The sequence below is a fragment of the Myotis myotis genome, unplaced genomic scaffold, assembly GCF_014108235.1.
Source record: "Myotis myotis isolate mMyoMyo1 unplaced genomic scaffold, mMyoMyo1.p scaffold_m19_p_3, whole genome shotgun sequence".
Taxonomy (NCBI): domain Eukaryota; kingdom Metazoa; phylum Chordata; class Mammalia; order Chiroptera; family Vespertilionidae; genus Myotis; species Myotis myotis.
In genome coordinates this window covers 22,055,971-22,068,865 of record NW_023416335.1, presented here as the reverse complement: position 1 = coordinate 22,068,865, position 12,895 = coordinate 22,055,971, and the positions used below count along the sequence as shown (strand labels likewise).

At 39.9% G+C, this 12,895-nt stretch overlaps 1 protein-coding gene across 1 annotated transcript in view; it reads right to left on the bottom strand.

Annotated features, from left to right (window-relative positions):
* ADAM32 (ADAM metallopeptidase domain 32) overlaps positions 1-11,639 on the bottom strand; it is a 99,413-nt gene extending 87,774 nt beyond the window's left edge. The window contains exons 1-4 of the mRNA XM_036297235.1: positions 11,506-11,639; positions 6,611-6,684; positions 3,698-3,759; positions 780-855 (exon numbers count right to left, since the gene is read on the bottom strand). Of these exons, the coding sequence (XP_036153128.1) occupies positions 780-855; positions 3,698-3,759; positions 6,611-6,684; positions 11,506-11,563 (270 nt within the window). The 5' untranslated portion in view covers positions 11,564-11,639. The remainder of the gene's footprint in view (positions 1-779; positions 856-3,697; positions 3,760-6,610; positions 6,685-11,505) is intronic.
* Between the last annotated feature and the right edge of the window lie 1,256 nt (positions 11,640-12,895).

The window sequence follows — 12,895 nt, the reverse complement described above, 5'->3', positions numbered from 1 at the left end:
ACAGAAAAAAAAATACATTTTTTGCCAATCTGACAAGAAAGATAGGAATAATTTTAATTCATTCACACCAGATGGTCATTCTCGTGTTGGCAGTTATATTTTATTTGATGATCTAAGGGAAAAGATATCACTGCCTCAGACTAAATAGTCAGGTATTGCATGTTTTAAAAATCAGTGTGGGCCCTCACCAGTTTGGTTCAGTGAACAGAGCGTCAGTCTGCTGACTGAAGGGTCGCAGATTCGATTCCAGTCAAAAGCATGTACCTTGGTTGCAGGCACATCCCCAGTGGGGAGTGTGCAGAAGGCAGCTGATTGATGTTTCTCTCTCATCGATGTTTCTAACTCTCTATCCCTCTCCCTTCCTCTCTGCAAAAAATCAATAAAATATGTTTAAAAAAAATCACTGTGGCACACTGGTTGAAAATCACTGGAATAGAGGGTACAAAAAGGAAAATTTTTCAATCTATGACTTTATGTCCAGTAATATTTGTGTTTGTCTTATTAATTTTTATGTTCATTAAACCAACAAAATACAAACTAATTAATTAATTAAGTGGTAATATGTTCTAGTCAGAGTAGAAGGTATTGAGTCATTCTAATTTTCTTTAATTTACCAAGATTTCAGGAAAGTCTGAAATTAGGGGAAATTAGGCACACGCAATAATAGATTCCTTAACTATATCCCCTGTGAATAAAGTCTGCTGTATTAGAAAAGAATTTCTTCAACGTAAAAAAAAAGGTTTTTAAAAAATCTGTGTAACATAGAACTTAAATCTTACCTGAATATTTGAAGAATGAGAATTCACAGATCCTTGTTTATACAAATAAACCATAAAATTCTCTGCTAAAAAAAATCTGAATGTAAAAAAGAATGAGAGAATTCTGAAAGTTATTCATTTTGAAACATATAAAGCAGCAGCAAGCAAGCTAACACCCTCAGACCAAATCTGACCCACCCTCCTCTGTGTTGGTAAATAGTATTATGGAAACACAGCCACAGCCAGTGACTTCCTATGCTCAATGGCTGCTTTCCTGCTACAGCAGCAGGGTCTGGTCATTTTGACAGAGACTTATGCCCTCAAAGCCAAAACTATTTACTATCTGGGCTTTAGAGAAAAAGTTTGCTAACCTCTGTTACAGATGATATTTTCTCTTCATGTTTATGTAATTTTTATTCAAAGGAATACACATTTACTCAAAGTACTTGTCCTATCTTAATGGACTCCTTCGAAGAAAATAGGGAAAAAGGAACTACAAGATGAGAGAAAAGCATTTTAAAATTTACAAAGATATGAACTGGATGTAGGATTATGAGAGTTGTCTGTTCTTACGTTTTTCCTAAATTGTATTACCATGAATACGCATTTCCTTTATAAAGAAGTGAAAGAGTATTGTGTAAAAGTCATATGAATCAGAACACAGGCACTAAAACTACATTCTAAGTTCAACCTTCTCTGGTACCGCTGCCTGTATTTACCATGTTATTTTAGTTAGGCTTCCTTACCTCAAGCTCACTCCTCCATCCAATGTAACATAACCAGATCACCCAGACTAGTTTCTGCTGGGAATTCTTCACTAAAACTGATCTCATATAGGTTACTTACCTAATGACCCTCTAGTTGCGAAATCCAAAAGGCAGTTTGAAGTCAAGTAAAACTACTGTAATGCACTTCCTGTTGCTGACCACATGCCCCTTCTTTAAAGCATCTATTCAACTTCAATCATACCATTTCCCCCTGGTCTTCCTCATATCGTTCTACTTCTGAAAATCCTTTCCTCTGGATCCTTGCTTCTTCTCTTAAACGTTTCCATGGCATTCATCTGTGGGTTGATTTCCTTCTCACCTTTAATATTCACCGCCACCTCTATAGATTTATCTTGTTTCTTTTTGGTGCTTCATTTATACTTACATTAAAACCCACTCCTCTCTTCCATGTTCTAGATCAGTGGTCGGCAAACTCATTAGTCAACAGAGCCAAATACCAAGAGTACAACGATTAAATTTCTTTTGAGAGCCAAATTTTTTAAAGTTAAACTACATAAGTAGGTACATTGTTATTAACTTAATTAAGGTACTGCTAAGGCTTAGGAAGAGCCACACTCAAGGGGCCAAAGAGCTGCATGTGGCTCGCGAGCCGCAGTTTGCCGACCACGGTTCTAGACCAAATCTTTCCAACTAGACATTACTCCTGGAATCTCCCACAAGCGCTATAAACAACCTCTCCAAAAATGAGTCCATATTTGCCCTGACTCAGATCTGTTCCCCTTCTCCTTCACTGAATTTCTGCCACAACTCACTCTATCTAATCCATTAGCTAATCTTTTTCCTGCCCCCTCAGTATTTCTAAAAAAAAAAAAGAAAGAAAGAAAAAAAAAAAGCCTTTCCTCTACACAGTCATAGTTCTGCTTCTCATTACTTCTCACATAAGTTATTTGCAATAACATAATTGGCATAATGCTGTCATAATCATTATGTAGGTAATTTCCCAAAACAATATACACATGCTCTATCCATATCCCATGCTCCAGTCCCTAAATTTCTTACCACTATTCATAGTCCTGATGAGTTGTTCAAATGCAATGTGATTCTCTCTTTGCCTTTGACAGTCTTGAAAAGTTATTTGTGTTATCATTTACCATATTCTCCCCTCTGTCTATAGCAGTGGTTCTCAACCTTCTGGCCCTTTAAATACAGTTCCTCATGTTGTGACCCAACCATAAAATTATTTTCATTGCTACTTCATAACTGTAATGTTGCTACTGGTATGAATCATAATGTTAATATCTGATATGCAGGATGGTCCTAGGCAACCCCTGTGAAAGGGTTGTTCAACCGCCAAAGGGGTCGCGACCCACAGGCATAGTTTAGTTCTTCTTTTACTCAACACCAGTCTTTGGCATCTTACACAATGAGTCACTTGTTTACACATCTCTCTTTAAGAAACTTCCCCTCAGCCAAAAAACTTTGTTTCTTCTTTCTTTGAAAGCATTCATCTGACCTCCTCTTTCTTCTTTCTTTGCCCAATATTTTTGGTAAGTTATTTACACTTACTATTTTTGGTCTCAAATTAGCCTTTCCTTCATTCCATGTAGTCTAGCTTTACACCCAAAATTTAACTAAAATTGACCTCTTGAAAATTACAAATTACTTCCTATCCAGCTTTTCACAACTGGGTTTCCATTAGAGAATTAAACCCTATAAAAGTTATTTCAATCATTTTCTCAATTCTCTGAAATATAATACCGAACTAGTACTATTTTTCCATAAGCTACTCACTACTTCCCACACAGTGTATCATCTAATTTCTGTATTAAATCTCTTATTCCATATCCTGATGGTGGACCTAACTCCCTGATCAAATCTTAATACAATCAGTTACAGGCTTAGTTATTTTGATATCCTGCCTTGATTATACAGGTCCTGCTGGTTCCACCAACTTAAAATCTTATCGATTAAAGTTCAGAAGATGAGTCTCTATTTTTTTGTTTGTTTGTTTCTAAATCCCCTTGTAACAAAAGGCTAATTTCATGAAGCATTAGCATCAAAAATTTCATTAATTCACAGAAGAAGATCCATTCATCTGAAACAACTAAAAATGTAATAACGACGATATTATTTTAAATAGCCCATTTTTATTACAAGTAAACAAATTCATATAAATAAAAGAAATCCAAAACTAAAGAATAAAAAATGTACCTTTGCTTAAGGTGAACAGTATATGGCTTCTCATCTATTGGAATAATATAAGATATCTGTTTCTAAAAAAGATCCAAAAGAACTGAGAGTAAAGACAAATGAAATAGAAATAACAATTTTACACCAATTATTCCCTCCAAACAATGCTTAAAATGGCATTAAAATATCTCAAATTATGTGATTTTAAATCTGCAACAGCATATCAAAAAATGTGAAGACCAAAAGTAGCTTAATGGTTTCTTAAATGAGTATTTCTCTAGCATCCTGAGGTTTCCGTTATATAAAAGTATTTAGCAGTAGGTTTGTAAAATTGGTTCTTTGTACGAAGGACAGTCCTTTTTCACCTATCTAGATCTTTTCAAAAGTGGTGGAAATTGGTAGCTGAGGTACTATCAGTTTAGAATGGTATTTATCACACCCCAGATAAAATGCAGAATGTTATATAGGAGTACTTTATAAATATGGTTACATGGAGCCATTCTAGCCATTTTTATAGTTGTGATGCACAATGTAACGTAAATATGTATTACTTCAGTAAAATATGTATAGTTAATTGCCCATGATGAACAAAAAATGAGTATTATCATTGGGATTATTTGAATGATTAGAATGAGATTCAGTGCCCATATCTTAACAGTTCAGTTATCTCCAGGGCCATTCTCACCCTTTTAGAGCGAGTCACATGCAGGGTATGTGAAACCAGGGGTGGTTTATTATCCAGTCTGCCTCATCCTTAACCTGTTCATAGGTATTTATTTACTAATGATTTTCTTATTAAGAGTTACTGGGTAAGAAAATGAAGTGTTTGCTCTTCATTTACTAAGTAATTGTAAACTCAGGTTTTTCATCAGAATAAAAATTCCATTGTTTTATGTTTTAAAATGTTTAGCATTTATCTATTATATAATACACTCTATTTCCACTCAAAAAAATAGGCCCAATATGGGGACTTATACAGTATTAGAAATCTATATGTAACTGAATTTTAAGCTCGTTTAAAAGAAGAGCCTATATGCTATGCTGGAATATCTACTTAGGTGGCATCATTGGGATAAGAAGATATATCTATATCAGTGAAACTCACTCCATTAGGTGCAAAAATCATTTCAACCATTGTCCTAAAATGTATTGCCTGTTTCCTATATTTTTTTGAATATGTTATTGATTTCAGAGAGAGGAAATGAGAGGGAGAGTGAGGAACATCAATGAGGAGGGAGAATTATTGATTGTCCACTTCCTGCACAACCTAGCCTGCAACTTGGGCATGTGCCCTGACCAGGAATCGAACCGTGACCTCCTGAGCCACACCAGCTGGGCTTGTTTCCTCTATTTTTAAACAGGAAACCCTTGAACAAAATTTGTACTGTTTTCAACTCTATCACTACTTTTTTAAAAGTTAAAACATGGGTGGAAATCCTATCTAAAAAAAGATTAATATGCAAATTAATCATCACTTTGCGATAAAGATGGTGGTGCCCACAGCCAATAAGGAGGGAGTATGCAAATTGATGCAACAAAGATGGCGGCGCCAGCCAGAGCCACAGAGCCAAGCCCGGGGGGCGGGAGGGGGGGGGGAACAGTTGGGGGCAATCAGGCCACACATAAATGTTATATCCACACATAAATGTTCATTAACAGAATTATTCTAATAACCAATATCTGAAAACATTCCAATGTCTATCAAGTGGCAAATGGATAAACAAATGTTAATCACATCTATAAAGAAATAATCATTAATGCCCTAGCCAGTTTGGCTCAGTGGATACAGCACTGGCCTGTGGACCAAAGGGTCCCAGGTTTGATTCCGGTCAAGGGCATGTACCTCGGTTGCAGGCTCCTCCCCAGCCTGAGACTTGGCCGGGCGAGTGCAGGAGGCAACCAATCGATGTGTTTCTCTCACATCAATACTTCTTTCTGTCTTTCCCCGTCTCTTCCACTCTCTTCCACTCTCTCTAAAAATCAATGGAAAAATATCCTCCAGAGAGAATTTTATAAAAATAAAAGAAATAATAATTATAATTAATAAACTACTGATCAGTGCTACCAAATGGACAAACCTAAGTGAAAGAAGACCAATGAAAAATATACACATCATGTATTTTCATGTATATGAAATGTCCAGAAAAGGCAAAATTATAGAAACAAAAACAAACCAGCAATTGCCAAGGGCTGGGAATGGAAGCAGGGAAAAACTGCAAATAGGCATGAGGGAACTTCTCATGACAACTGAAATGTTCTAAAAAGTAGACAGTGTAAATTTATATAATTCTATTTATGTACTAATAATCACTGAGTTGTATACACTTACAAAGGGTGAATTCTGTGGGGTGAAAACTATGTCTTAAAGTGCTAAAACTAAAGTGTTAACAAAGTATTGACCATTTATAAACAAGGCTTGATTCATTGTATTTCTTTTTTTAATCTCCTAAAACACTTAGCATAAAGCTATACACACTAGTCCAGATAAATATTTGTTAAATAGATTGATGAAGAAGATAAATTATCTTCCTTTCTGACAAAAATAACAGAATAAAAGGCTTATTCTCTCTGAGAACTGGTAGATGCGGGGGTAAAGATTGAGGCAGGAGGCTTTAATTAAAAGAGATTCTTCGTAACTGTCTTGGAGAAATGTATTCTCCTCATATGAATCATCGAGATAGCACTCAGATAAGACCCTATTTCTTCTACATTGTTTTCTGGATTTGAAGCTTTAGTAGTTTCCCATAAGGAAATGACAAATATTAAACAGAACATCCTCGTGTAAATATTTGCTTTTACCATAAAAACTTTAAATTCCTTATTAGAAGTAATACCAGGCACATATTCATACTTTGTAAGGTTGATATATTTCATCACTATACAATAAAATAAGAAATTTATGTAATAATATTGATTGTGAAAAATATATCTTACGTTTTCTACTTCTGAATTATTATTTGCTTGGATTTTCTCTGGAATTACAATCTGTAGAGACGAATTTTGAAAATCTTAAGAAATAAAAGAAAACAGTTAGTAATCGTGTCTTAAACCTAACTAAATATTTGTTGATATTGTTTCATAAGATTCGCTTATGCAAATATGAGTTATCACTGTATATTCCTATAATAATCTTTAAAACAATTTAAAAACAGACAAAATAGTTATAAGATGAAATAAAAGCACAGGGGAAAGTTTCAACTTTCACAAAATTTGCTGTTCCTAGAAAACAGAATAGAGCAAAAATAATCAAAGATAAACTTCAAGAAAACTTTCCTGAACTAAAATACTTGAAACAATAGACTAGAAAGTATTATAATAAAAAATAATAATAATTAATTAAAATTCAAACTATTCTACTAAAATTATTGGTTGCCTAAAACAAAGAAATAATTCTATGGGCATATGAGCAAAAAGAAAAAAAAGTCTATTGAACATACAAGGAGAAAAGCAGACTGGCTTATGAATTTCTTACAACAGTTTTCAATGTTAAAAAACTGAATAACAATGTCTTTTTTAAATCTTCACGAAAAAAAATATGGAACCAGGAATTTTTTTTACCCAGCAAAACTGTTATTGAAATATGGAGTCAGGAGAACCAAGATGGCGGCATAGGTTAACGCAGGAGTTTGCTGCCTTGAACAACTACTTCAAAAGTGAAACTAAAAAACGGAAGGGACATCACCCAGAACCACAGGAACGCTGGCTGAGTGGAAGTCCTACAACTAGGAGGAAAGAGAAACACATACGGACACTCAGAGGAGGCGCAGTGCTGAAGTCAAATTCTGAGGTGCGGAGTGCCCGGAGCGGGCTGGCGGCCGAGGACGCGGTTGGCGTTTTCAATCGGGAGGGAGTCGCAGACTCTGAGCTCCAGATCCGGGCGAGTCTTTAGGGACCCAGGCTCAAACGGGAGAAGCGGGACTGTCTGGCTTCGGTCAGAGCGAGTGCAGCTTTCTCTCCGAGGTTTGCAGCGGGTGCTGGGACTCAGAGAGGCAGAGCCCCTGGGGACAGGACTGAGAGCCGCCATAACTGCTCTCTCCAGCCCACCCTGTTGATCCTGTGCGACCCGCCCCGCCCAAGCCCTGCACAGAGGCATTTGCCGGATAGCCTCAGGCAAACGCCAGATTAGCACCTCCCTAGAGGACAGAAGTTCTCTCACTGCAGACACAGCTGATTCTCACAGCCACTTGGCCTGGAGGTCAAACCCTCCCTGGTATTAGCTACAACAATCAAGGTTTAACTATAAGACTGCGCATAAAGACCACTAGGGGGTGCACCAAGGAAGCATAACAAAATGCGGAGACAAAGAAACAGGACAAAATTGTCAATGGAAGATATAGAGTTCAGAACCACACTTTAAGGTCTCTCAAGAACTGTTTAGAAGCTGCCGATAAACTTAATGAGATCTACAAGAAAACTAATGAGACCCTCAATGTTATATTGGGGAACCAACTAGAAATTAAGCATACACGGACTGAAATAACGAATATTATACAGACTCCCGACAGCAGACCAGAGGAGCGCAAGAATCAAGTCAATGATTTGAAATGCGAGGAAGCAAAAAACACCCAACCGGAAAAGCAAAATGAAAAAAGAATCCAAAAATGCGAGGGTAGTGTAAGGAGCCTCTGGGACAGCTTCAAGCGTACCAACATCAGAATTATAGGGGTGCCAGAAGATGAGAGAGAGCAAGATATTGAAAACCTATTTGAAGAAATAATGACAGAAAACTTCCCCCACCTGGTGAAAGAAATGGACTTACAGGTCCAAGAAGCGTGGAGAACCCCAAACAAAAGGAATCCAAAGAGGACCACACCAAGACACATCAAAATTAAAATGCCAAGAGCAAAAGATAGAGAATCTTAAAAACAGCAAGAGAAAGAAACTCAGTTACCTACAAGGGAATACCCATACGACTGTCAGCTGATTTCTCAACAGAAACTTTGCAGGCCAGAAGGGAGTGGCAAGAAATATTCAAAGTGATGAATACCAAGAACCTACAACCAAGATTACTTTATCCAGCAAAGCTATCATTCAGAATTGAATGTCAGATAAAGAGCTTTTTCACAGATAAGGAAAAGCTGAAGGAGTTCATCACCACCAAACCAGGATTATATGAAATGCTGAAAGGTATCCTTTAAGAAGAGGAAGAGGAAGAAAAAGGTAAAGATACAAATTATGAACAACAAATATGCATCTGTCAACAAGTGAATGTAAGAATCAAGTGAATAAATAATCTGATGAACAGAATGAACTGGTAATTATAATAGAATCAGGGACATAGAAAGGGAATGGACTGACTATTCCTGGGGGGAAAGGGGTGTGGGAGATGCGGGAAGAGACTGGACAAAAATCGTGCACCTATGGATGAGGACAGTGGGTGGGGAGTGAGGGCGGAGGGTGGGGCGGGAACTGGGAGGAGGGGAGTTATGGGGGGGAAAAAAGAGGAACAAATGTAATAATCTGAACAATAAAGATTTAATTAAAAAAAAAGAAAGAAATATGGAGTCAAAAGATAGATATTTACAAGCAAAATCTCAAAGGAATATAGTTCACACATGCCTGTCATACAAGGCAAATGAACTTCTCCCAATAAAAATATCAACAGACTTTAGGGGAAAGGTCTAGTAGTAGAGAGCATTAAATAAATACAGAATAAAGATTAAAACTGTGGGAATTGTGGATATTTAATAAAATGCAAATGTTATAAGCCAAGAGTATGTAGGCATAACAACATACACAACGCCACAAAGTGCAGCAAACAGGGACACCATATATGCATACTGGTTTCCTTAAATTTATTGCAGCATGGTCCAAAAAGTGTGACTTAAAGCTGAAAATCAAGTGGTGTATCAAAAACATATTGTTTCATGATATAAAGGTATAGAAGAACTAAAACCATAGTCATGTAATAAAAGGGAGAGCAGGCCGTAGAAAGAAGTAATAAGATACTAAATTTCCTAAGCACTCACAGTGAGGAATCACTAGTGACTACCTAAATGAAGGAATAACACTATTATATAAAACAGATTAAAAATATAACAAATAAAGAGAAGAAAGAATACACAGGCACCCAAAAAGTAAAGCAAGTTACAGATTTTTATGGTAAAAGACTTTTTACTAAAACAAAAGCATGAAATCAATAATGTATGGCATAAATAAGAATCACTCAGATTTAAAATCTGTCATATCAATAAGTGGAAGTAGAATGAAGTGACCAACTAAAGGAAAAATCCTCGGATTGGGGGCTCACAATCAAAACCCAATTATTTATACCTGTGAAATAACAAATACTGGATCTAAGCTAACCCTAAATTTTGAAGACCTAAAATATGACTGTGGTTCACTTCAGCAAAAGATGTATGCTTCCCAGGAAAAGTCAGGTGATTGATGGAATTTAGGTTCAGATCAATGCATGTACTCGTGGGTCTACTAGTCAATCCTATCATAAATTGCCCAATTATGCAAGTGTGTGGAAATCGATTTAATCAATAACTTGTGGAATCCCCATCTAGCCTACCTAACCTACAGGATGAGGATTATTACAGTAGGAAGGGCCGGGCAGAAACCTCTGAATATCTTTGCACCATCACCAAACCAAACGTCTTTCTGAACCCAGAAAGCTGTCCCACTATGAAAAGATTTAGAATATACAAGGGGAGTGACCTCTATTATATTCCCATTTTATTTGTTTGATCTGTGCAAATGATTTAATAGAGAATGAGCTGTTGTAAGTTTAATCAGTTGATGGCTGAAATAACAAACACTGTTCCAAATAAGGTCTCTTTACTGAAGCAAATGAACACGGGCATTGGCACTGATAGGTTAATGACATACAGAGGTGTTGACAGAGAAAGGTGCCGTTTTCTCTGTCCCAATAAGCAGAGACTTGCCGCGGCAAGTTGGCATTTTCACCTGGCAGCATACCTTCACCATCCGTATGGCCTCGGGTCATATATATATATATTGATTTTTTTACAGAGAGGAAGGGAGAGGGATAGAGAGTTAGAAACATCCATGCTTATCGATCAGCTGCCTCCTGCACACCCCCTACTGGGGATGTGCCAGCAACCAAGGTACATGCCCTTGACCAGAATCGAACCCGGGACCCTTCAGTCCGCAGGCTGAGGCTCCATCCACTGAGCCAAACCGGTCAGGGCATGGCCTCAGGTCTTTATCGTCTCTGGTTCCGCTCCTGCCTAGACCCTAAGTACCACACTGGGTGGGAGGCAGAATAATCCTCCCCAGGAACCTGTGAACCTTCAACTGCATGGCAAGTGGTAACTGAGAATTGAGTTGGCTGGTCAGCTGACCTTTAAATACAGGGATTATCCTGGATTACCTGTAAACTTAATTCCAATGAGAAGGAACCTCATCAGTACAACAGGGGGCGCAGAAGAGCGCACTCCCGAGATGGCAGTGTGCAAAGAGCTCAACCCAATGCTCCTGGCCTTCCACATGGAGGAAAGGGGCACCACAGCCTCCGGAAGCGAGGAGCGCCGGTTTTGTGGGCTTTCGGTGCAGTGTCGGGGGTGCTTTTGCGGGGGGCAATGTTGAGGCGGTTTGGCGACGCGCACGGCAGACCTACGCGCCAGGGCCAACCCTGGAGTCGGGATGTGTCCTTCAGCTTTTTAAAATCCGCCCCCGCTCGCGTGTCACTGGGAGGCTGGACGCACCCAGCTGCCGGGCGACAGGGCGAACGAACCTCCACGGCCGGCCGGGGAGGACCCCGGGTTTCCATCGGGTCGGGCCGCAGGGGGACAGCAGTCCTGGGACCCGTGGAGAGAAGAAGAAACACCTCCCTCCGCTGCAGACCGGACCGCCCCGCTTACCGGGACTTGCCCGAAGCAGAGCACCGAGGCCCGCGAGCAGCATCACCGAGCGGAACATGCTGGCTCTTCTCCGCTCCGCAGCGTCCGGGCGTCCTGTGCAGCCGTTGGGCCGCTGCCTGCGGGCGCCGCTCCGAGGCCCGGGATGGGCGCATCCGCACGCTCCCCCGCACGCTCCCCCCACCCCGCACGCTCCCCCCACCCCGCACGCTCCCCCCACCGCGCACGCTCCCCCCACCGCGCACGCTCCCCCCCCCCCCCCCCGCACGCTCCCCCGCACGCTCCCCCGCACGCTCCCCCGCACGCTCCCCCGCACGCTCCCCCGCACGCTCAGTTTGCGCCTCCCCCGCACGCTCCCCCCACCCCGCACGCTCAGTTTGCATCGTCCCCGCACGCTCCCTGGCAAGCTCAGTTTGCGCCAATTAAAGTGCCCGCCGCTTCAGGATCAGCCGGGCCTTAAAACTCAATCTGCTAGTTTTCCAACCCAGCCTTTCCCACCTGGCAGTCAACCCCTAAACACCTGTCCTTCCTATCCATGGACCTGGAAGAACTATCACGCCTGTTATGTGCTGTTTTGTGGCAGACGCGTCTAGGTGCTTGGGAAGTGCAATCCTTTCTGAATTTCAAACCATACACTATCAGTGGTCGGCAAACTCATTAGTCAACAGAGCCAACTATCAATAGTACAACGATTGAAATTTCTTTTGAGAGCCAAATTTTTTAAACTTAAACTATATAGGTAGGTACACTGTTATTAACTTAATTAGGGTACTCCTAAGGCTTAGGAAGAGCCACCCTCATGGGGCCCAAGAGCCGCATGTGGCTCGTGAGCCGCAGTTTGCAGACCACAGCACTAGATGATGGGGTGAAGATGTGGTACACAGACAATGGAATACTACTCACCTATGAGAAAAGGTGAAATGCTGCCATTCATGACAGCACGGATGGGTTGAGAATGAAATGCGAGGCACAAGGTCAGACAGAAAACGTTAAGAATCACATGATTTCACTCGTAACCTATAGAATTGAAGGCAACATATGAACAAACAAGTAAAACAAACAAACACTCATAAACACAGACAACAATGTGATGGTTACCAGCGGGAAGGAGTGTGGGGACTCCTAAAGGATTAAGGGCGTCAAATACATGGTGAGGGGAGATCTGACTTTGGTGATGGGCACACAGTGCACTATGCAGATGATGTACCGTGGAGTACACTTAAAACCTAGTTAATCTTATTAACCATTGCCACCCCAAAAAGTTTAATTTTTTAAAATATGAAAAATTAACAAAACTATAAAAACAGATCCAGAGACAGAGAAGCATCAATCAGACCATCAAACCTCAGAGGGAAGGTTGGGGAGGGTGGGGGTAAGGGGGAGAGATCAACCA